Consider the following 24834-nt stretch of genomic DNA (forward strand, 5'->3'; position numbering starts at 1 on the left):
CTCTCTCAGTAGTTCCATAGTTCGGGATTTTCACCGCGGAGACCTGGGTACAGACCCAGGACAATCCATGTAGGATTTATGGCGGATGAAGTGGCAGTGGGACAGATTCTTCGAGTCCTTGGGGATCTTCCTCTTGTCAGTATAATTCCACCCCCGCTCCATATTCAGTAATGTACCATCTGAGGGATCAAACAAAAGAGTATTATAGCGACTGCAGTTCCACAAAGACATAGTCTTGCCCCCTCGTAACATTAACAATGACATCCTCTCAACAACCACTTTCTAATAAGCACATTAAACGGCCGAACATTAACATTTAAAACGTACGTTCATGATATTTTTTCGCGAGAGAGAAATAAGCCTTTGTACTGAAAATATCAAGGTACAAAGAACTCATACAAATTCCGTGTACTCCAGTATCGATTGTGTTTTTTTAAATCTTATTTATTAGGACTATAGGCCTAATTCGTGGATGGAAACTTACAGTATTTTACGTTATAAAGTTGGCGAGTTTAGAATTACTGAATTTGAATACCACAAGCTATACAATCCTTATGTAACGAAACTATGATAAATAGTTCAAAATTCATAATGTAAGAAAACATGATTGGGTTATTTTCCTGTATGGACCCGCTTCGTAAACGTTACGAATTGGGTCATCTTCCTTGATGAGAATAAGAAGCTGAAGGTCGTGTCCACTCACGTGCTGCTAAGTGCCAAGTATCGATTGTGTCTCTCACAGCCTTGTCCTCCTGTTATGTATTATTCATTGTTTCTGACAGCAATTGCTACAGCCACATGCAAAATTATACTATTCACATCAAACACATGCAACCTTCTAAACGTCACCAACAAACGATTTAAATATCAGATTTAAACGTACACGTGTAAACTCATACTACTAAGACCAAATACATGTACTCAAACGTCAACGAAAAGCAATCTACAACTAGATTTAAGCGTCCAACATATAAAATGAATGTGCCCAGTCGTAAGTAACACTGAAATTTAAACATTCACATGCAAAATAATAAGCGATCTGCATGTCAAATTTAAACGTAAAACCGTACTACTGAAATCAAATACGTGCTCAAGGAAGAGTTCTGAAACTCAAATTTAAACATCAAATCGTACAAAACTGTGGTAGTCATATCAAATACACTTACTTGAACTTATGTATAAGAAAGAAAAAAAACGTCCACATGCAAAATTATACTAGCCATATGAAAGACAATTATTCAGAATCATAAATATGCACTCCTAAATTTAAACTGCATGCCAGTAACTTGATTTTTTCTCTCTCCATATTTCAATGCACACATTAAGCTGCACATACCATCAAGAGAAAAGTTCAGTCACATGACATAAAATACAAAAACTCAAATGTAAATATGAACTAGCAAATACCAAAAATTGGAAACATAATTACACTAGTATAGAAAGAATGAAATAATTAAGAATATCAGTTACCTGTACACAAGTGAAGACTTAACTTCCTTGGTTGTGAAATTCAGCAATATTTACGTCTGTACAACTTAAGTTCATATTTCAAGAGCACTTGAATTTTTCTCATAATTTTCAATCCAAGCTCCAGCTGCTACCAAGTGCTCTTTAACTGCGGATAACAGCCGTGGCAGCAGCGTGAAGCCGAGCACTTGGAGCCGTACGACGCCGACATCCAGAAGAAGCGATTCATCGCCACGCCCTCTACAGCACGCTGTTCGCGCACAGTGGTACATCGTTTGTGTGTTGGTAATTACATCGAGCAATACATAAAGGTCTTGAAGCAACAAACCATTCCTCACCGTCATCCAAGTTGATAGAAAATCCAACTGCTTACTCTTCCATATTTGTAAACCCTTACATTCATTCATTTGGCAGGCACGCTCCATAAAAGACAGACGCCCTCATTTCCATCACATGCGGTTTTATTATTACCGTAAATGACTGCGTTTGTCAAACTCAGATTTGCTTCCGGGTCAATTTTATAACCTGACGTGGCCCAGGCATCATCGCTAGAGAAAGGAAAGATGGGTCTCATATGTGCACAATACTGAAAATGTAATTAATTATTCTTAAACCTGATGTATAATGGTTATTTATACACTGGTATTTTGACACTAATTTAATCTTAACAATTAAAAATGCAGAATAATAATTCCAAGTCCCACGAACAACATCATATTGAAAGTACAGTACTGAAAATTATACAAAAACACTATAATTTGTTGTAAGTCTGCCAACATTTCTGCGCTTCAATGAGGGGATTTTTGCAAAATCTAAGAGAGCCACATCGTTCCGCTTCGCAAGCTGCTCTGACAGGCCTTGCTTTAGGCACTTTTTGTTAGCATACACCGCCAGAGATTAGAAATAACTAACTAACTAACTAACTAGATGGCTTACCGAACCCGAAGGTTCATCACCGAATTAACCGAAGCCCTCCACAACCCAAACCATTTGTAAAACTGTCGATGTTGGTCCTCTGGGTTGTAATGTTGTGTTTACTTGCAGGCAGACACCAATACTGCCTCAATCTTCAGGGTTGAAGATGGAGAAAGTGGGCCTATGTTTCTCCAAACGGTGGCTACAACCCAAAGACAAACATCGCCATCTTCACTGTGAGAAACTAAAATCTCACATTCATACCACCGTTTATAAGTCAGGAACTGGGGTAGCTCAGTCGATACAGCGCATGACTGCAGACTAGGTGACCAAGATTCAATCCCCAGCAAGGGCAAAAGAGTTTTACTATAGCGTCTCCGGAACTGACCCAGCCTCCCATTCAGAGCACCGAGGATCCTCTCCCAGGAGATGAAGTGTGGCCGGGGCGCGATACTGACCGCTCATCCCCACCTAGAGCTGTGATCGAAGACGAGCAGGAGCTATATCTCCTCTCCGTCCCAAATGCCTCCACGGCACGTAGCGGGACAGCTTTATTTTAATCAGTAAGTTATGCTACTAACATCAAATCCTGCAGACGTGAACACCAGACCCGGCTGTCCGTGAACAGACAGCGACTGCAATTCGTACGCAGTCGAACTGGATCCTTGCTGCGAAATAGCCGACACAGGTATCTGAACGGCTGACATGGGGAGTTGAATGTGAAGGGGGACACCGTTACTTCCGTTTGTCACCGCATCTGTCGACGCTACAGGATTGTCCGGCTGAGCAGTCGTGAGTTGGATGTACTGGGACGTCACATTTCCAAGGTTCATATCATCAACTAACGGAGCCAAGTGAACAGCATCAGCTAAAGTAAACACAGTATTGGGAGGTAGAGACTGATTCTGTCCGGGGTCCAATTGAAGCAAGATTCTTGAACTGTTTGCAGCAGCATTTCCGTTCTGGATAAGCGCAGTGTGGGCGCTTTGTGACTGTGCAGGATCTATCTGTAAGAGGATCCTGTTGGGGCTTGAATCGCCGACTCCGCTGCCTTGGGACATTGCTTGGAGCTGATGTTGCTGTGTTGCGTCTAGCTGCACGATGATCTTTGAGTTACCGTTAGTTGCATTACTGTTCACAATGAGAGGCTGGTTTTGAATTTGTGTCGGTTCCAAGTGCACTAATATCCTCGAATTTGAATTTCCTACGGTCCCTTCCTGGGTAACTGGCATATTCTGCGTCTGCATCGAGTTCAACTGCACTAAAATACTGGCGTTCACTTTTTCATTTTTGATAATTTCTTGACTGTCTTGTTGTTGACTTGAATTCAGCTGAACCAGAATTCTAGACTTGTCTCTATCAACTTGGGAATCCGTCGGCACAGAACCCAAATTCATCTGTTCTGGTAAGTTCTCCACTGCCGACGTTTGTTCAGGCGTCGCGGCTGCAATTTCACCGTCTTCATTCGGACCTGACACCACTAGTGGGTCATCAGGGTCTTCATTCTCGTTGCGATCACTTGACAAGTGAGACGTCGAAATGTTTTCAACAGAAACAGGAGGCGAAGCTGTTGCGGCTGATACAGAGTCGACAGAATCTGGGTGCTGCTTCCTGTGGAGTGAGACCAGAACTAGACAAGAGAGGCAGACCTTATGTTACGACACAGCGTAATCTTCAGAAATAAAATATATCAACCACAAATGACTGAAATAAACTGTTTACACATAAAGTCTATTCAGGATGTGTATGAAGCAGACATCAATAAACACTGGCCAGGGAGGAACATAATATAAACTTCTTACTGGATAAAAGCCAGTTACTAGTAGCACATCTACAGATGTGTTTTTATAATATAAAAATTAATGTGTTTATGCAGAATTAAAACTGCAGAAACATCTGAGAACAATAACCATTTTATTATGAATGAGGGTACAGGAAGTAATTTCACTTATTTGAAATCTCCTGTTTCTATGTAACTGATTGAAAAGTAATAGTAACTGGCTGCCTTAGTAAGATTTCATGAAAATAATGGCAATGTTCATGTCCCAACAAGCAATTTAGTCACTAAAAGAAAATGAAAAGCAGTAAAACGCTACTAGTTGCAAAACAGCTTTCTTCTAAACTATGTACAACATAACCAATAAAACCCCGAGTAAAACGTGTGGACGAGCATAAATTAAATGCAGATCACCAGTTAACAAGCACTGCGTTATGCAAGAGCCACAAATACGACCAGTTTATATTTTGAATAAACATACTTATTATGAAGTTTCAGATCCCAGCCAGCTGCATATGACTTATTGCAAATAGAGCAATGGTAACGTTTCTCTCCGCGATGACGCCGCATGTGTTCATCCAATTTTGATTTGCGGATGAAACCTTTACCACATGTCTGGCACAGATGTGGTCGTTCACCTGCGTACAAATTTAAATAATTTGTAGCCATTTGTAAGACAGCTTCCTTTTCAGAGATAATCAAGAAGGTTAATGCATACCTGTATGTATCCTTGTATGGTATTTCAATTTCTCCTTCAGCCGAAACATCTTGCTACAATAACTGCAAGAGAATCTGCGTGTTTCAGTGTGAGTATCAAGGTGTGCCATTAAACTGCCATAGTTGCTGAACTTGTTTCCACACATCTACATAAAAATAAAAAGTGATTTATTATCTGTTATCATAATTGTAATATAATAGGTTTTATTGAAACAAACATCAAAAATACATACTATATAATATAATCATATAATCTGAGCTACTAGCAAAATCCCTAAATAAAGCAAAAATAAAATAAATAAACAAATCAAAAGGAAGATCACCAGTGGTACACTGTACAGCAAAACTGATCCATTGGTGTCTATAAGAATGATAGACATAGCACAATCAGGAGACAAATGGAAGGACGTATGAATCTTGCTTACGGAATTGAAAGGAAGGAAATCTGTTTCTCTGCAATCCTAAGAGTGAAATATAAAAAAAAACCACATTCCTGCAAAACCAATGAATACCCCCTTAAACTGATAAATCTTATATTTACAGTACATACCTGACATAAAAATTTCCTTTCAATACGATGGGTGTTAATTTTGTGGTTTGTGAGCTGTATGCGCTTTGTGAAGTTCTTACCACACTCTTCACATGAAAATGGACATTGCTCTGTTTCATGGCGCTTCACTTTATGCTTCTGGAGTGATGTTCGGAACTTGAACGTAAGACCACATTCATCACAGAAGAAACTATTTGCACCCCTGTAAAACCACACATATCATAACATTTCAGCTCAATATATTCTATATGCAACATGTCATTTTGCATGTACATAAGACAAATATGATGAATTTAAATAATTCAGCTACTGTTCAAAATAACAACTACACAATGCACGGATGAAACAAAAAAAATCACTGGGACTTCAATCCTGGTTCTATTTCAAATATCAAAATTATGAAACAAGTAGGCAGATTTCAATAACCCATATGATATTTTAAAATATAAAAATACAGCATTAAACTTTACCTGGAATTTAACCCAGAACTATCAGAAGTTTGTACATAAAATCAGCAAATGCACTGGAAGAAGGTATAATGCTATGCATCTGATATATGCATTACAATCATAATCACTGCTGATTTCAATAGACCAGCATTTTTCTCTGACATGAATCCACACGGCACCAAATGCTACAGTCGAACAGTCAGCCCTTCTGCTTCATATGCGGGAGATCTCTGGTTGAAATCTTGAACCAGAGATTGTGGACTTTGTGGGTTTCAACATTCCCTCCAGACAAATACTGTGACTTGGCCATGAATACTTCCATCCTACCCTTTCCAATTATTTAACAACACAAAATCTATTGCATTTGTCACACAGTGGTAAATGACAGAAGACACAATGATTAAAGCTAGCGACTAGTGCAATAATATGGACTATTGTCAGCAAAACCACAAAATAATCTCAGCCAGATGACAAAAACTGGGCAATTCCCAACATAGAGCCAAAGTGCTAACTGGTACACAGCAAAGAATAATGGTCATAACTGTAGCCAGTGCTTCACTTACCTATGTGATTTCTTTTTATGCAGATTAAGGTCCTTCTTGAACGTATATTCCTCAGTACATAGTTCACACTTGTAGGGTCCCTGAGTACAGCGTGGGAGGTGATATGACATGCGTGCCATGCTGCGATATTCTTCGTGGCACAATCCACACTTGTACTTCTTTAGGGACGTCAGTATTTCCAGGTCTGTTATCAACTGCCTTTCAGTTAACTGCATATAATTATGCTAAAAATACATTAATATTTCTGAAGAATTTGTTCAATTGGTTTTATGAAGTAAATTCAGGAAAAATTATAACTTTATTTTAATATATGAGGCATAATCATTTCAAACTCCAACATGTACTACAAAAATTGTTTTATTAACTAATTAACCAACTACAAGGAGCAGAGTTCTTTTTCATAAGCTTAGCTGGTCAAGAAATTCTCCCCCCTTATAAAAAACTCAATTACTGATTACCATGTTCATAAAAGCCTGCCACTGGATTCTGTTCTGGGCAAGAAAATTGAACCCACAGCATCAAAAAATATATTTTGTAACTATGCATTCACTTTTTGGCTAGCTGATTACATGACCAGAAGACTACAGTTTACCTAACAGGTGGAAGAAGGTTGGGTCAAAAGTACGGTGTACCATTCTCTAAGCAGAAGAACTGTTCAACCACTATTGACAGGACAGTTGGACCTGGACAGGTTACACCTTCACAGTGAGTGAAGGACTGTGGGATGCTCACAGAATAATAACACTGGATTTCTGGTACTCATTTTGGTTTCAAGCTACAGATTCAAATGTTTATATATTTTTAAGATTAATTTGAATATTATCCCATATGCCTACAACATTTTTAATTAGGGGGTAGGGAATATGGTAGAGGTAAACTAAAGTTCGTTCTGTCTTGGCTCCTTTGACACAAAGAAGACATCATGTTCAGAGCCATTATGCTGGTAAGCACAAGTATCAGCTCATCATAAAAAGAGAGAACTGCTTACCAACGTGGTTTCTCCATCCAGATTGTTTCCTCCATTCTTGCAAATATGCACTTCAAACTCCTTGCAAGTCTTGAACACCACTAAGCACATATTACAGCAGTAGAAAGGCAAATTCTCAGGTAGTGATTGTATTTGGTCATTTAGCCTTGTCGAGACTTCTGGTACTGTGCACGAGGCTTTGTTGATGTCTTCAGAGGTTATGTCACCTCCTATTTTGTGAGTCTGTAAGCAAGCAATGCAGATGCATAATGTATGAAAGATATATACAAGAGAATATCTGACTAAGCAACAAGACTGGAAAGGTGTTCATGAATTTTGACTATATATCTTTTAGAAATGCACTCTTTGTGTATCTTGCAAATACACTGTACTAATATAATGTAATATCTTATTTTTTACACATATCAATGAAATGTATCCAATTCTATTATAACTAATTTTGTGTTAGATTATTTTATACATGCATCTTTAATAATATTAATAAATAATGTAATGAATAACACAGCACTTTAACTTCTTACTGAGAAATCACTCTTATTTATGTATGTACTAAAAATAAAAATGTGACAACATGCTTCTTATCTATTATTTGTGTCTGCGACAATAAGACAACAACACTTGTACATTCCAACTAGGCAAACGTATGCATTGAATCATATATGGCTGCCTTGTAACAAAATGGCAATTTATATAAATTACCTTATGCATTAGGCTATAGCATGTATGGTCTACAAATAACCACACATAAAGAAAAAAATGGGAACAGAGAAGTAATTTTATTTTACAGATACAAATGAAGAGTTGACAGGAGTATGTATTTTTACAAATAAAACTTACCCGTCTTATATGTGCTGTTAAGAATTTTCTTGCTGTGAACACCATATTGCAGTTTTTACAACTGTGTATTTTACTGCCTCTAGATTTTGCTTTGGTTGCTGATCGTACATCTTCCTGACATTTTGCAACATGTACGGCTAATTTTGTTTCGTTAACAAAATTGCTGTGGAGTTTAAAAATTTAGGAATTAGTCAAGTACTAGAACATTTTCTACAGCTGTAAGTAAAGAATATAGCACAGAATTGATAATCAGGAGGAAGAGTAAAAACAACAACAAACAATTACAGTGCATTTCTTTCTGTTTTATTTATGGTTAAAACTTTTACAAGGTTCTGTTTTTAGTTACACTATAGTTTGTAAACTCTACTCTTCACAGCCAATTTACCGCAGCTCATTTACATGAGATGGCAAGACTGCCTGATTTATCAAAGCTTGCAACTCTGCAGGTGATACACGTGGATGATTATGTGAGTCTGAGTACAGCAGCAGCCATAACCAGCATACTGAAAATCACTTATACGATGCTGGGACCAAGGCATGGTGTTACATGGTTTTATATTAAACAATATCTACCATTCTATTCATTATGATAACTTACTACACCTTGCATAATGGTGCTTTGTGAGGGGTTCATGATGATGATGTTATATCATATTCAATTTATGTATGTTTAACGGTGTATGTCCTTGTTGGGACTAGCAGTTAAGGGCAGGATCAAATATAACTTCATTTCAAAAAGTATTCATATATATATATATATATGTTTTTATCTTTAATACAAAATTGTAGGAATTAAATGTTAGGCAACATATAGATTTTAAATACACATATATTTACTCACATACTCAAGTGGCTATAAATGACTTCTAGGCAGGATGTGTATGTTCTTTAAAATACTAAACTCTCTTGAGAGGTTGTAATAAAACTTTACTGGGGGATTACATTTCACCAAAGCCCTTCTTACTGTGAAACAAGGATTATTTCTTCATTAATATGCATCTATCAGGAAAAGATTTCAGCTAAAACTTATAAATCTTAATAAGACAACCTATTTGATATCACGTATAATGCTTACTGCAAGTGATATGAAACAACATGCTAATCTATCCACACAGCACCTCTCCCACGTGAAACTATCATTAAACTGATAAAGACATCCACAAGAAGTTTCTCAGAATGATCTTGACCAAGTTCCCCTGCACAGCTGAAACTCACAAACTACTATGAAATTTCTACTCTATATGCTCTGATTTAATATCTTACCAGTTACTTACCAACTGCATATCTCACACTTAAAACATTTGACTTCAGTAATTTCTGATGCTGTTTCATTCTTTCTCACTTGTTTTTCTTGACTTTCATTTTTCTTTATATGTGATAACTTAATTGCTCTCTGTTTTAATCGTGCACTTCCAGTTTCCTTACGTGATACCATACAAACATGTATCTTAGAATTCTTAGTGAGAATTTGTGTTTCAGAGATGTTGTCATCACTGTATAAAGAGAGTGCTAATGGCTCTTCCTTGCCTGCCAAGTCTTCTGTTTTAACTGACAATGCTGCTGGTTCACTTGTCTGAGAATTTGACTCTGTTATGTTCAAGTCTGAATTTGAAACTGAAATCTGAAGTGTGTCCACAAATTCCTTCTGTTCACTACTTTCCTTAGAGAGAAGCTGAAAATGTGATGATGTGTAATTAATTTTAAGAAGTGTTTAATTTTATTAACTGAAGTATTTACATTTAAAAAGATAAATCTACGAATACCTGTAGTTGATTTGCCAGCTCTGTTACAATGGTCAGGAAATGAACTGCTAATGGATCAAGCAATCCCATTTTCACCTTATAATTGAATATCAAGGTTTCAAAAATGTCAAGTGTTGCTGCCTGTAATAAATTGTTGCAACGTTTACAGTTACAGGAGATTATGGAATGTTCCTCACAAACTAAACTAATCTATATGATATTTGAGGTTTTCATGGTAGTGAAAATATACATCGTGATCTACTGGGCTGCAATGCTGTGTAAGTAGCTACCAACAATTTGTATAAATGCAATATTCCTCTGACTACCTACAACATTATACAGTGTCACAACCTCTGCCATGATCCATATTCTCAAAACTAACCTATGGGCCTACCATTCTAACCTATAGTAACTAAAGAGAATCAACCACACAAAACCTAACCAAGAAAGTGATCAATACATGTTCTATTCTATTCAACAGCATTAGTTACTCTCCAAACACAGAAATCAGCATAAACAAAAATGTACAGGAATGTTATTTTTATGTCTTTACTTAAAAAGCAAAGAAAGCTGTAATTCACATAACCCTAAAAATGTGATTCAAAATAAACTAAAGAAATCGATTTACGGTCCACCGACGATATTATTCCACACGTATAATAAAAGATACTGAACATTAGCGATACACCGATAAATTCTTACTTTCTGTAAGAACAGTTCCAAATTCATTAATGTTTTCCTGACGATACTGTCACACAACGCCATTTTTTAGTGTATAGTTTTTACTGACATCTGATGGCAAAATACTTTGAAACAAAATCAATATTTAATGCACCATCTTGTTACACACATGTGAACCAAGGAATAACATCTCTTCATGTGTTCCAGTGTAATGGTAATTTATGCCCTACCTACATTATTCTATCCTATACAAAAATGTCATCATAAGCTGTCAACTAGAAAAAAATGTAAATGGTAGTCCACAATCAAAAACATAACCGCCACACATGGCAGTTGCCTTGGACACAGCTGATAAGGCCAATCAATCACTATCAAGAAATAACCTTAAATAAAAAGTAGGTCATCATTGAATGTTATCAGTGTAAGCAAAGTGTATGAGATAATTCTGTATGCTTGCTACTTTGTAAAATACTTATCTAGTGTTTCTAAGTGGATGGGTGCTGCTTGTCTTCTTGACAAATTATGGACCCCTGTTACACACAGTTTAGAGTTGCAGGACATGCCTTTAGTCATCTCTGAAAAAGAATCCTGTTAGAATCTGCCAACACCATGAAACGTCTGCTACAAAGAAGAAACTGGATTATGATACTGCAGGTACAATGCCTAATTCTTTCAGAAATTCCTGTTAACAGCATATGTAATTTTAATGCCTGGGCCACATAGCTTCTGTATATGATGCCAGTATAATTCAAGATGGAGCTGAAACAAAATTTTTGAGGTAAAGTACTCTTGTTATTTGTGACTAATAAAACACATTAATCATATTTAATACCTGAATTACTGCTTCATGAAATTTATACATATTTAACTGCATGAGGAAAATTTCGTTGGTACCAGGTTTATTTTTGATCATGCTAATCACATTTACAAATAGTGGCAATGAGATTAAATTGCTAAAATTTTTAATGTCAAAGGTAGGATGGCTTCAGCTATAAAAAAGAACTGTACATTATCATGATTTCTGTAATAATGATGAGTATCAAAGCCATCAAACCAGATATTTTTAACCATTCTCCAGCAGGGTTAAGTGACAGTTAAATTGTATACCAGAGAAATGCAAAATTTAATGTAAACAACCACAATACATATATGATTACAATTTTTTTTTAAAATCTGACATTACATTCAGAATACTATACAGATTCACACTGGTGAACCCAATGCTTTAAAAGTAAAAACTAGTACATGAAACTTTGAAACATTTTCAAATAGTGTCCATTCTAGTGCATGCTAGGGACAAACAGCATATATTCTTAGTGGTATTGTCTTCTTCTCAGTTGGCTGTTTGTCTCTTCAATAATATGAAAAAGTGATTTGTTGAATAACAACTCAGAAGTATCCACAATTTCAAATGCATGTTTTGATGCACTTTGAGGAGTGAAAGTGCCTGTGGAATTTGTTCTTCATTCAGTGTAGTTTTATACTTTTTCCCATTATCACAATTTACAACAGCATCACAAAGAGCACATTGATCAACTGCAACTTCAAACTATCCAACTTTTTCAGAATAATTCACCACCAACTTCCAGTACCACATAATCATGCATAATTTTCTACAAAACTATGCCACATTTGGAACATTAACATTCATATTATAAATACTTTATACAAAATAAAATTCCTTTAAAATATTAACACATATAAATAAAACACTGCAATATAAGGAACATATGCCATACCAAAATTAACAGCAATACATATATTGTATTTTGTACCTCAAAATATTTCATATACTGATTATGTTTCATTACAGTAAAGTTTATTTATGCACCTGTTCCAGGCCAACACATCTGTAGTTGTTCTGTTACTGTCTTTGTGATACTCAATGGCTGTTTCTCATTTTTCTACCATAATTCACTTCTATATATACCCTCACAGGTTTTTCCTTTTGATATACCACATGCTTGGCTAAATGCAGGCTGATTTTCTAATGAAAAGATTATAAATAATAATAAATATAAGATAATGAAGAGAACTAACACAGAACTTCAGATATGGCACTGTTATAATCTATATATATATATATATATATATAAAATGCAAAGATGTTAAAATCAAAATACATCAGATTATAATTTTACCTGTTGTTCTGTATGACTGTGAAACTTTGTCTCTCACATTACAAGAGGAGCACAGATTCAGGGTGTTTGAGAACAAAGTGCTAAGAAGAATATTTGGTCGTAGGAAGTTGCATAATGAGGAACTTCATAATTTGCAATATTCAAACAAATATCAGGATTAACAAGTCAAGAAGGAAGAAACGGGAGTAATATGTTGCATGCATGGGGGAGATCAGAAATGCACAAAGATTTTGGTTGGGAAGCTTCAAGGATACAGATTACCTTCGCGAACAAGCATAGACAGGAGGATAATATAAAATTGGATCTTAGGGAAACAAGGTATGAGAGTGTAGAGCAGATTCATCTGGCTCATGACAGGAATGAGCTGTGGGCTCTTGTGCATATGGTAATGAACATTCAAGTTCTATAAACATGGGTAATTTCATGACTAGCCAATGACCCACTGGCTTCTCAAGAAGCGCTTTGCTCCAAATGTGTGTTTTTACATGTACAGATCTGTACACTATTGGTGCTCAGCTACACAGATTATACAGCATCAAATAAAATGGGAAGGTGACAATGAATGGTGAGTATTGAGAATTTGGAATAAGGCTGTCATGACTACTACCACAGCACTTGCCTGAGGAATTTTGGAAAATCACAAAGTTCCTGTCACTTTAGGTGGTTTAGTTGGAAAATTAATGAAGGTAAGGCACTAAAGATACTACTGATCACATACAAAATTATGCTGGGTTTCATTTATAGGGTTTGACATTGTGTCAACAACATTCATTGCTACCTTTTATTATACAATTCTTTTCATTTTAATCGGCCCTGCCCACTGATTGCTCTAGTTCATAACCTTGAATATTCTAGTCTTCTTGCATATCACAACATTTTTAATTAGAATTCATCACCCATCTCCAAAAAAACCATATATATTCTTTTATTTCAAAGTATTATGATAAAATGCTTTTTGCAAATGCTGTGATGTCTTCGTGGATAAAACATATATTTTCTACCAGTATTGGTACATGTTTTCACCTGTGTCACCAAGAAGTTTGATATTAACAACCCAAATTGGCAGTGTATTCAGTTTCCTTACTTTCAACTAAATCATAAGCTTTTTAGCCTTTCCAAAACACTAGTCAGTGACTCATGGACAGAACTGAATGCTGTTACCATCTCTTTTATATACTGTGAGTCTGCCTTCTACTGTGGCAAAAAAGAATATAGTTGGTACACTATTTCTGCTCGAAAGAGAGATGACTTTTCCAGACAATGTAATAAAGTCTTTTCAGTGAACAGCCAAGTGAGAATGTCCCTGAAACATTTGATTAAAATGCCATATCACTCAAATTCAGTCACTGTGAAAGCTTAAAATTAAACACATTTTTATATGGAATTTTATAAAATATATCTTAGTGTAATTATTATTACAAATTAATGACTGCATTATTACCACCAACATGTTGAAAACAAATAATGTGAATGGCATTGACATAAAAGGCGAGGCATTACCAATTATAAACGAGTGAAAAGGCTTGGTCTTGGTGAACATGATTAGCACTCAGCACTACTTTGTTCATATCTCTTTCATCTCGGCCCACTCTGCATATTACACAGTTGATAGTACAATCCATGTTTTGCCAGAAGTTCTGTGTGTGTACCCAGCTCAGCCACCTGCCCACTGTTGATTACGAAGATCACATCAGCATCTTGTATAGTTGAGAGGCGATGTGCAATTGTGATACAAGTGCGGCCCTCCTTTGCTTTGTCCAATGCTTCTTGAACAATCTAAAAAAATTAATTCAAATGCTATTTTCTTCAAAAACAATAACTTTCCTCAAAATCTGGTGGGTCCTTGCAGCTACATTATCTTCCTACCAAATTTTTATTATAATCAGCTTTTAGTTTATTCTCTTATTCTCATAAATATATATACATAAAAATAAATAATGAAGGAATGAGAGAAAAGAAATTAAGAAAGAAAATGAATATTTAGGTATAACATAAAAAACAAAACTGAATAAACTTAAATATAAATTTAAGAATAGCCATGCAAACAGAAAAGTATATTCAGGGTAAACTATTAAAATGGCTATCTTCTGTTTCTGTGAGCCTGAATCCTCACAAAGAGTAAACTAATTCACAAGTGTGAAATGTGAACAAAGACAGTTAACCATTCCAAACACTTTACCTTTTCACTTTCAGTATCAAGTGCTGAAGTTGCTTCATCAAGCAGCAATACTCTGGGGTTTCTGATCAGTGCTCTTGCTATGGCGACTCTCTGTTTCTGTCCTCCAGACAGCTGCGTTCCTTTCTCACCCATACGAGTATTATATCCCTGTGGACATGCAGGTGATGTCAGGTCACATTACAAATGTTCCTAGCAGCTTTTGTAGTAGTAAAGAATCAAACTGACAAAGTAATTTTATTTGTAAAATGCACAACTAGAACATAGTGGCTGCATAAAATCTATATTTAGCTTTCCATTTGGTGTAAATACCTAATACATGGTTGGAGTCACACTTGAGGTCCTTTGTACAGACATAAATCACAAATATACCACAAAGTCTGTATGAAACATTTCTATGTGGTAATGATGTGAAATTTATGTAATATCTGACAAGTTCAATACAGTCAAATCAGTACTGGTGGAAATTACTAAAAAAGAGGTTCATTTAATTATAATTTTGATTGAAGCACATTTCAATTAAGAATGTTACAGTACAATTAGTTTAAAATGTATAGGAACTTACTAGTGGCAAGGAAGAAATAAAGTTGTGTATATTGGCTTTCTTGGCAGCCTCAATAATTTCTGTCATGGGGACTGTTCGGCTGTTGTCGCCATATGCTATATTTTCAGCTATTGTTCTGTCAAACAGCACTGGTTCTTGCGATACAATACCAAGTTGCAACCTTAATGAACGCAAAGTAACTGACGATATATCACGCCCATCAATATTCTGCAAACATAAAACACAAGACCTTGAAGAATCGTCATTTTGGAACTATAACGTCATTTGTATCTGTGGTCACAAATCTGGACCAACCAAAATACATGTGCACAAGTTGTATAACGTGAATATGAACAAGAAAAGAAACTTGCACCTTATAAGCAAGTTTCTGTAAAACAATTGTTTTAATTTGAATTGCTCTTATTTATGATACAATTATAACTCACCACAGAGCCAGAGACAGGATCATAGAACCTTTCGAGGAGCTGTATACAAGTTGACTTGCCACAACCACTATGTCCAACCAGTGCTATACTCTGACCTCTCAGCACATCGACGTTCAAACCTCGCAGAACTGAGACATTGGGCCTTGTTGGATAGAAGAATTCTATATCACGGTAGCTCACATTACCTTCTGATCTCTGACAAGGAAATAATAAACAGTTTGAATTTCAAAAGTTTAAATTCCAAAACAAATGACATATGTAACACGAGCTCTGTATTATGGTATTAATCAACTGCTTATCAATATTATTTTGTTTGCCATGACTGTTATAAATAATCACAAAAGTACAAAGACAGCACTGCAAAGAGAAATCCTCCTTTTTATAACACATTACCATGTACATGCTATACTGCCCATACAGCAGGTAACCAGGTATATAGTTGGGTTAATGTGGGACTGAAATATACATGTGTGTTGACAATGAAAGGGTTTACTCAATGCATTAGCAGGAGCCTCTATAATATGTGAACGCATTGTCTAGCCTAGATATAAGAATGACATACAGGCTGCAATCCCACAAGAGCAACACAGGTTACCAGGACTGACTTAAAATGTGGCATGGAAGAAAGAGAGAGAGAAGAAAAGAGCACCATAACAACCAACTGTGAAAGTCCTAAAACTTAAATTTGTTTGGTGTTAATAATCTTTATTATAGAAATGTTCAGTGGTGTACATACCCAGTTCTCTTCACGTGTTCCTAAAGGATCAAAGATTTGTGGTTTCCTGTCCAGAAGATGAAAGATGTGAGAAGCTGCAACTATTCCTTTTTGGAAGTTTGGAGCAAATGCCATGGCATTGGCTATTGACACTGTACCCATAATTAGTGCCTGTCCCACTCTGTATTGAGGAAAAACAAATCAGACCACACAGATAATAAATCTGTAAGCATAATATTTTCCTGAAAATATTTATTTGAACGTAGCAGTGTTTTCTTATTCTTGGTGGCTCATTTTACAGCAAAAAAAATACCACTTGCAAAATGTCTCTTTGTGGATACCTTACTTGCTCAAGCGAATATTCATTAACTCATAGTACCATTCAATACAGCTGAATGGAAGACGAAGAGAAAAGAAAACCATTAACAATAACATGTAAATGGCAGTCTTTTGGGTTGTGCCGTGTAGTCCCGTTTAAGACGTTCTTGCTGCCTCTGAAACATCAGTAAACACCTAACCTAACCTAACCTAACCTAACAACCCAGTGGAAAGCCATCTTCATACTTGCCACCATGAGAACTTATAATCTCATGCAATAACATCCAGTTATACTTACTTCAGAATAACGTCAAAGGTAATACCATCTTCAACCACAAGTTGTCCACCATAGTACATGGTTGTAGAGTATGCAAAAAACATTATACTTCGGGCTAATCCAAATATAAGTCCCCGTATATGAGTGTTGCGTTTTGCCAGTTTATGGGCTGGAAGTAACTCCAACATGTACTGCTGGTGGAAAGTTCGTTCTCGTCCAAGACCTGCCACAGTACGTATATTACCAACTGCTTCTACTGCAAGCTGAAAATAGGATTAACTACATAATTTTCGTATTCAGACAATTTCCCATACTAGAACTTGAAAAACTCATAGTGAAAGGCTCAATGCTCTGGTTTTTTACTACAGCATGTAACAATATCCACTCCTGTATGACCATAACTTATATTCAACTAACCTTGGTGGACTTTTCCAATGCTTTCTGGTTGCCAAATGTTTCACCTCTGGCTGTTTTCAAGAATAAGAATTGTGCCACTAGAATGACAGGGGTGAAACACAATGTAACCAGCCCAAGACGCCATTCATAGTACAAGGCAAATCCTACTCCCAAGCAAATTGTTGATATAGACTGCAGTACTATCCCCACACGCTGCCCTGTGGCCTGTGAACAGAACAGAAATAGCATAATGAAATCAACATATAAGCATAACTAGTAATGCTGTCTTTTCTGCTACTTCCCAAGATGTTTCAACGTTATCTGATAACCAAGCTTCTCCATCCACCTGTCTTCCCACTGCTCCTCTGCTATAATTCCTTCCCTTCATATAACATCCCTCCTATCCTGTTGTTCACGCTTTCAACAAAATATCCCTCTTTAGCATCATCCTTTCATTTTCATGTTCGAAACTTGACTCATTACTAAAATCTGTCCATATCATCATATTGTTTTAATTTCTTATTCTCTCCCTTTTGGTTTTCCTCCTGTACTCAAGAAAAGTTTCATCTCTGTTGCCATTAGACTGTTAATATCCGTATTTGCCCATGTCCAAGCAATGATCTCCTTGTTAATTCAAGCACCTTTCGGACTTATGTGGATGACCAACACGTCCAATGATTTCTCTGTTAACAGTAATTTTTCACACTGCTCTGCAATTCCATAATTACAGAGTTTTGATGGAAACTCAAATACCAGTGTTCAAGACAATAAAGCATAAATAGGAATTTTGGTTTTCACAGTGGAGTCAGAAGACAGCCATCTCCAAAAAGCATAATGTTTTATTTTACCTACTAATTAACTTGCCATTCCTCCAAGCATTAAAACACACCTAACATGTCTTGTGGTGGATATGGTGATCCTGGAGCAGATTTCTACCAAACTATTTTATTTCTGTTAATAATTATTCCACCAATGTTCTATACTCATCTACCACCACCCTCATCATCAGGAACTGGTACAAAAGGCCAATTGATTAATTATTTACAGAATTTAGTGTTAGCATTTTGATACCTTAAAAGGAGAGGAAGAAACTTCTGCATTTGATAAAGCTATCCCAAACATAACTTGCTTCCTAATCAGATCAGCCATTTTCTGTGGAGGGGGGGGGAGGGGAAAGGAGGGGTAAAAGAATCCAAATTTAAATTCAAGCTGTATAATTAATCTGTAGGTACAAACACCCTGAACACTTGATGCATCCCCCGAGAGACGAGCGCAGAGAGAACCAGAGCTGTTGGACTTATTATCAAACCACGCAACCTCCTGCCGCACCATTGCTTCAAACAACTGCCCACGAAGTCGCATTGTCAGCTTCTCACCAGCTATTCCATATGTGTAAATCTGAAATAATGTACAATTATTAGCATTAAATATTAGTCTAATACAATACAATGATGTTCTTTAGTTGTAAGTTCTGAGGAGAATCATTTTGTATTCATGTAAATACATGTTATAATGTTACAATGTACCAGAATAGACCTTGTAAACTATGATACTACCATGAAATTAAACACTATTATACAGTAATAAACACTGATTGATTCACTGTTAAACTTAATTCTGTATAACATAAATTGGGGTAACAGAGAAAAATTCTGATATGTATGATTTAAGAATCAAGAGACTTTTCATAACAATGACATTTGCTGACTTACTTGTAAAAAGGTGGCAAAACCTACACAAATGCCAGCAATAAGAAAATAAAGGCTGTACTCATTTGTTCCATCACGCACTTCTTCGTCAACAGGATTGGACATGACCTACAACAAAAACAACATATATGAAGATCTAAGCTACCACTGAAGTCCTCATTATGTGGAAAATCATCTGAAAGTAAAACAAGCAGAACTCGTAAAGATGCACAGCAGTCCATAAACATACAATCAGAGTAAGAAGATAATGTCTTACATCCATATGATACTTACTTACTTAGGATACTTAGGCAACCCGTTCTTCAGTGCCATGAGCATGTGTGGGTCCCAACTTTTGTTGGCTTTAATCTATTAGACAGTCGATAGGACTCCTTGGACGAGTGATCAGCCCATCGCAAGGCCTGTACCTGTACACAGGACAGCACAACACAGAAAGTCACGGACAAACATCCATGCCTTGAGTGGGATTCGAACCCACAGTCCCAGTGACCAAGCAGCACACAGCCCACGCCTCAGACCAGACGGTCACTGTGACAGGTTCCATATGATACAATAGACTAAACAGCATGACATTTAGAAAAAAGCTTTTGCATTCAATGACACTGTCTTAATCATTGAAAAAGTCAGTATTATTACTACCTTAAAAATTCTGATTGTTTATATTTCATGCATCTAGAGTAACTTTGTCAAATTCCAAAACAATGGCCATAAAGCACAAACACAAATGAACAAGATTGGTTACCTCATCATCGGACCAAATAGCCTTTTCCTTGACTTATTTATTATGACTTAACAATCTATACTGTAAACACATGGCTAGCACATGCACTCTCACAACACAGTGTGATATTTTATTTCTCTTTTGCAGCTGTACACTGGAAAGTATGGTAAAAATGAGTAAGCCCACACACAAAACATCTCTTAGACAGAAAAAGTGGAACAAAAGGAACACCCCACATGATGGAACTGGTCTCAGAACTATACAATGTGCAAATTCTGCTTAATTTGTGAACTGTTACATAACTGAGCAGTCTTACTTATCCCACTACATAGTGCAACACTGGTTTACACTTACAAAATATAATTAATTAATAATAAAAATATCTACCCTTGGTAGTAACTGATAATTAAAAATTAATCATAATTCAAGCCATACGTCTATTTCACTTACTCACCCCCAAAATATCTCCAAAAAGAACCCCAAAAATGGGCATGGCAAAGCCGATGACAATGGAGCCAAGGCTTCCCACGACAATGAATGGCCACTCAGGCTTGTTTTTCTTCAGGATATTCAACATAGAAACTGGTGGAGGTGGTGCTTCTTCAGCATCTTCAATCACTGGTGGTCTCTCATCTTCATGAGTGTCAAAATTAGATCCAGTGGAAGAAGCTTTGCTCCCAGTACTCATCAGTCTGCCAAGTTTTTTCCTCTCATCTGCACAGAAACCATACCTCAGTACCATAAACTACCAAATCAATTTAGTGATGATAAATCTCCACAGAATGAATGCTGGCTTTTTATTTTAGTGATTGTCTGACTGTTCTTCGATCACATTTAGGCCAGAAAATCAGGACTCTACTGCACTTTTATCTGGCATTTAAGTGAAATGTTAAGGAAGAACCACTAAGAAAACTCAGTCAAGATTTGTTCCTATTACTCCATTCTCTCCTTAAATATATGCAGAAATACAGTCAGTATATGTTTTTAAATATAAGTATACATAAAACGTATATACTCATTATAATTCAACATATATTTCAGCATAAAATGGAAAAATAAAATAATGGGAAGAAATAACCCACTTTCTGAGGGGTTCTTAAAGCGTTCTACCAACCCATACAAAGCAAAAATTATGGTGGATAATAAAATACAATAAACACAAATTGTTGTGGTGATATTAACATACAACAAAAGAATGAGAAAACATAGATGGTGAAAACAATTAATTTGCCAAGTACTGACTGTAAGTATGGAAGGAGGAAATAGGAAACATGTTGCTTATAAGAAATCTACAAAGAAACAGAAAAAATGAATCTGATGAAAGGGAACTATAATTTTTGACAATCATGGAGTATGGAGACATTTACCACAATTTAGATGCAATACCACCTGACAACAAACTCTGTAATGTCCTCACAATGACTGACCTTCAGATCCCTCATGACCATTTTCCATTTCATCAACTGTATTTAGGTGCTGAGCTGTCACCAGTGCGTGGTAATGTCCTTTCAGGGCCATGAGGTCCGTGTGTGTTCCTTTCTCCACAACCTTACCATTAGAAATGACCACAATTGTGTCCGCTGTCCTAATTGTTGAGAGGCGATGAGCAACGATAACAGTTGTGCGACCTCTGCTTACCTGCCATATCAGGAAAATCTAGTTATTTTTGTAACAAAACACCCAGGAACAACCAATCTCTACAAGCATTTTTCAAATGCAGAAAAACTGCACACTAATTGTGTTGCAACACATAAAATACAGATTTAACCACTGATAACACAGTACCGCCTCCAAAACTCAACCACCATGCGCATACATGCCATGTTGTCATACGTGTGAGACCACAGAAAATATAACAAACTCTCACCTTATCCAGAGCCTTTTGGACTTTTGATTCACTTCTTGTATCAAGGGCTGATGTTGCTTCATCAAGAAGCAAAATAACTGGTTTTCGTACCAAAGCACGAGCAATGGCAATTCTCTGTTTCTGCCCACCTGACAACTGCGCGCCTCTTTCTCCAACAAGAGTGTTGTAGCCCTGCAAGAAATAAAAGCAAACAGATTGGGAGAAATCAAATACAGAAAGACTTGTTATCATGAATACAAAATGTATCAGTTCACTGGTAATCAGCATCAAACACAAATATGTAATCAACACAGTCACTTTCCAAACAAATTACAATAACAAAAGTTTAATATCTTTAAAACTCATAGTCCAAATTTATAAAAATTGTATATTCACAAATAAAATATATCTTTGTATGTGTAAAGATGAAACAAACCTGTGGTAGTTTTGATATAAAATCATGAGCATTTGCTTCCTTAGCAGCATCTTGTATATCACTCTCAGTTGCTCCATCAGTTCCAAAACCAATGTTCTCAGCAATGGTGGTATTAAAAAGAATTGGCTCTTGACCCACAACACCAATATGCTTTCTCAACCATGAAACATTCAGTTCTTTTACACTGTTACCATCCACTATAACCTGTACAGAAGAAAGTTTCCAAGCATAATAAAATTCAAACAAATAATTACAAACACTTCTGCTCTCAATTCTTAATATATCCTCTGCCTAGGTAAGTCAACTGTCACAGCTATATTCATTCTGTTCTAAATACATTCGTAATAATGTGACAGCCTATGTTAAAATTCTACTATCTAAATCAAAGACTATATGTTTAAATGTTAGTACATAATTCCTGTTACAAAAGAGAGAATTCAACTAAAAATACTCTTTTCCCCGTCAGCTAAAAATGACAATAAGAACTTCTGAGTGCTTAGAAATAACAGCTTCTCAACATCACGGATTTTTGTGCCTCTTTTCAACAACTATCAAATTCCTTCCCGAAACAAAGATTCTGTTATGCCCTCGTTTAAAACTTATTTTCAACGTAGATGTTAAATGTTAGCCACTTCTTCCAACACCACTCACCACTCATTCATCTTACTATTCTCATTTGACACAAGGTTTATACAGCATCCTAGTTGAAGGAACACACAAGTAAACTTAACCTGAAAAGCCAGCATAAATGACTGTTCTAATTTCAGTCACATTCTTGGCACCCATGCAGCCATATTTTGAAACATTTCCTGTTGACTGATACGGCAATAAAGACAGTTTGAATTTCTGTTATTCACAAATTTCTATCGATAATACAAGAACTCTAATATATTTCATATTACTAGTTCTAGCAATATTGGTGTGTGCCAGGTTGATATCAAACAGTCATCACAATCTTCTAATTTAAACAGAGACAAGCATGATAACAACGCTTACTGTTCCTTGTGCTGGATCATAAAACCTCTGGATGAGCTGGATACAGGTTGATTTTCCACAGCCAGAGCTTCCCACCAAAGCCACTTTCTCACCACGATTTATGTCCAAGTTCAAACCCTGAAGAACCTGTCAGGAAAATGATTCTGAATTTCTTTTCTGAAAACATATTATCACCTTCAACCACACATGAAATTTGTTCCATTGTACTGTATATAAAAAAATACCTTTGTGAAATTTCTTTTTGGATATAACTGTTTATACTCATTCACATACTCACCGACTCACGAAGCACAATTACTAATATCATAATTGTTTTGTCATATGCACACTGTATTTTGATAAAAAATTCATCTTTATGCATCCCTTATTTTTGCATCTATTCAAAATGCTTTATTGAAAATCTGAAAGAAACTTTCTATGGCAAATTATGACATAAAAAATGAAGGAATGCAAGAGACAGGCCTCTGTGTAGTGTTAACTCACCTTAACATCTGCCCTGGTTGGATATTGGAAGTGAACATCTCTGAAAGATATGTTGCCGTTCATTTGCTCTGGACGCTTCCCATCTTCAGACCAGCTGTTGATAGGCGAGACACGGTCAATTACTGAGAATACTTTTGCTCCAGCTCCCATGGCTATAGAAAATGCCTCAATATATGGGGATGACATCCCAAAGTTCATTGAAGCCATCATAACACCAAAGAACACCTGTGACAAAATTATTGCTGTTTAAATATTTTTATAATATGATCCACACATCACACTTTGGCGATATGAAACATTTTGACAGACATGTAATTACTCAAAACAGTGTTTATTACAAAGCGGTCTGTGGCTTAATTTATGCAAATCCACAAATTATACCTGGCACTGTATTAAATGTATTTTATCACAACTCTAAAAACTACCAACTTTCACTGTTGCTTTACTTTAACACCACTACTTTTTTGTCTCTTAATTCACAGAGTACCTGTCTACAATATGGTCAGAACCACTTCCTCACAGGACATGTAACACTATGCCTCTTCTGGGAAATAATTAGTCAGTCAAGCATGATTTCTCACCGTGACCATAGTTGTTGGGGTGTACACGATTTCGTCTTCAGGCTTATATTTGTCTTCCAACACTAGACCAATGCCATACCAAAATGCTAGTGCGTAACTTGCATAGATGAAGAACCAAAGGCAACCAAATCCTATTCCTGAAAGGAATCCTCTCCTTACATTGATGTTTTTGGCATATACAAGATTATCTTGGTACCTGTGAACAGAATTAGTAAGTTAATGGGTTAAGTTTGTAGATCTAAGAATAATTTGATGGCTGTTTTCTGGGTTGCAGTGCCATGAAATCTGGTAGGAAGTTTATCTACGTTTCATGGCAATTACCCTGACGACAGGGGCAGAAATTACCTCTGAAACTTCTACCAG

At 36.2% G+C, this 24834-nt stretch overlaps 2 protein-coding genes and 1 long non-coding RNA gene across 8 annotated transcripts in view; 1 reads left to right on the forward strand and 2 right to left on the reverse strand.

Annotated features, from left to right (window-relative positions):
* Window positions 1-10907, reverse strand: LOC110827006 (uncharacterized). Of its 5 annotated transcripts, none has more exons than XM_087356360.1 (11): window positions 10708-10907; window positions 10027-10146; window positions 9538-9935; window positions 8264-8426; window positions 7427-7648; window positions 6439-6662; window positions 5427-5628; window positions 4878-5022; window positions 4641-4797; window positions 2964-3993; window positions 1-179 (listed from the first exon to the last, which is right to left on the reverse strand). In XM_087356360.1, exons 1-11 carry the CDS (start codon window positions 10768-10770, stop codon window positions 165-167), a joined length of 2739 nt encoding a protein of 912 aa, XP_087212486.1. In that variant the 5' UTR covers window positions 10771-10907; the 3' UTR covers window positions 1-164. The 5 variants fall into 5 exon arrangements, 4 of the variants coding, with proteins under 4 accessions (XP_087212486.1, XP_021913905.1, XP_021913903.1 ...); XR_002542191.2 differs by lacking the exon at window positions 1-179 and adding an exon at window positions 1908-2015 and having other exon boundaries at window positions 2404-3993; XM_022058213.2 differs by lacking the exon at window positions 1-179 and adding an exon at window positions 1908-2015.
* On the forward strand, window positions 10819-20291 carry LOC110827011 (uncharacterized). Of its 2 annotated transcripts, none has more exons than XR_002542194.2 (4): window positions 10819-10900; window positions 11177-11340; window positions 18928-19644; window positions 20277-20291. It is a non-coding gene; the product is annotated as an uncharacterized LOC110827011 (long non-coding RNA). The 2 variants fall into 2 exon arrangements; XR_002542196.2 differs by lacking the exon at window positions 10819-10900 and adding an exon at window positions 10929-11081.
* The window catches only part of LOC110827010 (ATP-dependent translocase ABCB1), an 18774-nt gene continuing 5725 nt past the window's right edge, over window positions 11786-24834 (reverse strand). Inside the window, exons 7-22 of the mRNA XM_087356324.1 lie at window positions 24472-24667; window positions 23891-24115; window positions 23408-23533; window positions 22412-22615; window positions 21997-22167; window positions 21557-21767; window positions 20584-20843; window positions 19412-19516; window positions 18936-19097; window positions 17721-17924; window positions 17325-17566; window positions 16730-16889; window positions 15994-16188; window positions 15569-15775; window positions 15007-15153; window positions 11786-14603 (exon numbers count right to left, since the gene is read on the reverse strand). Of these exons, the coding sequence (XP_087212450.1) occupies window positions 14403-14603; window positions 15007-15153; window positions 15569-15775; window positions 15994-16188; window positions 16730-16889; window positions 17325-17566; window positions 17721-17924; window positions 18936-19097; window positions 19412-19516; window positions 20584-20843; window positions 21557-21767; window positions 21997-22167; window positions 22412-22615; window positions 23408-23533; window positions 23891-24115; window positions 24472-24667 (3016 nt within the window). The 3' untranslated portion in view covers window positions 11786-14402. The remainder of the gene's footprint in view (window positions 14604-15006; window positions 15154-15568; window positions 15776-15993; window positions 16189-16729; window positions 16890-17324; window positions 17567-17720; window positions 17925-18935; window positions 19098-19411; window positions 19517-20583; window positions 20844-21556; window positions 21768-21996; window positions 22168-22411; window positions 22616-23407; window positions 23534-23890; window positions 24116-24471; window positions 24668-24834) is intronic.

The sequence above is a fragment of the Zootermopsis nevadensis genome, unplaced genomic scaffold (genome assembly GCF_977971745.1).
Source record: "Zootermopsis nevadensis isolate Lab colony 2312 unplaced genomic scaffold, Znev_1.0 Znev_ptg000002l, whole genome shotgun sequence".
Lineage (NCBI taxonomy): Eukaryota > Metazoa > Arthropoda > Insecta > Blattodea > Termopsidae > Zootermopsis > Zootermopsis nevadensis.

What these genes read in the sequence shown, in the direction of transcription:
- LOC110827006 (XM_022058211.2), bottom strand. Translation starts at nt 10,770, where the DNA reads ATGGCGTTGTGTGACAGTATCGTCAGGAAAACATTAATGAATTTGGAA. An exon ending in TGGAACTGTTCTTACAGAAA is followed by an intron (nt 10,147 to 10,707) that starts GTAAGAATTTAT and finishes AATTTATTACAG; the next exon opens with GCAGCAACACTTGACATTTT. An exon ending in AAAGGAAATTTTTATGTCAG is followed by an intron (nt 5,023 to 5,426) that starts GTATGTACTGTA and finishes ATTTTTATGTAG; the next exon opens with ATGTGTGGAAACAAGTTCAG.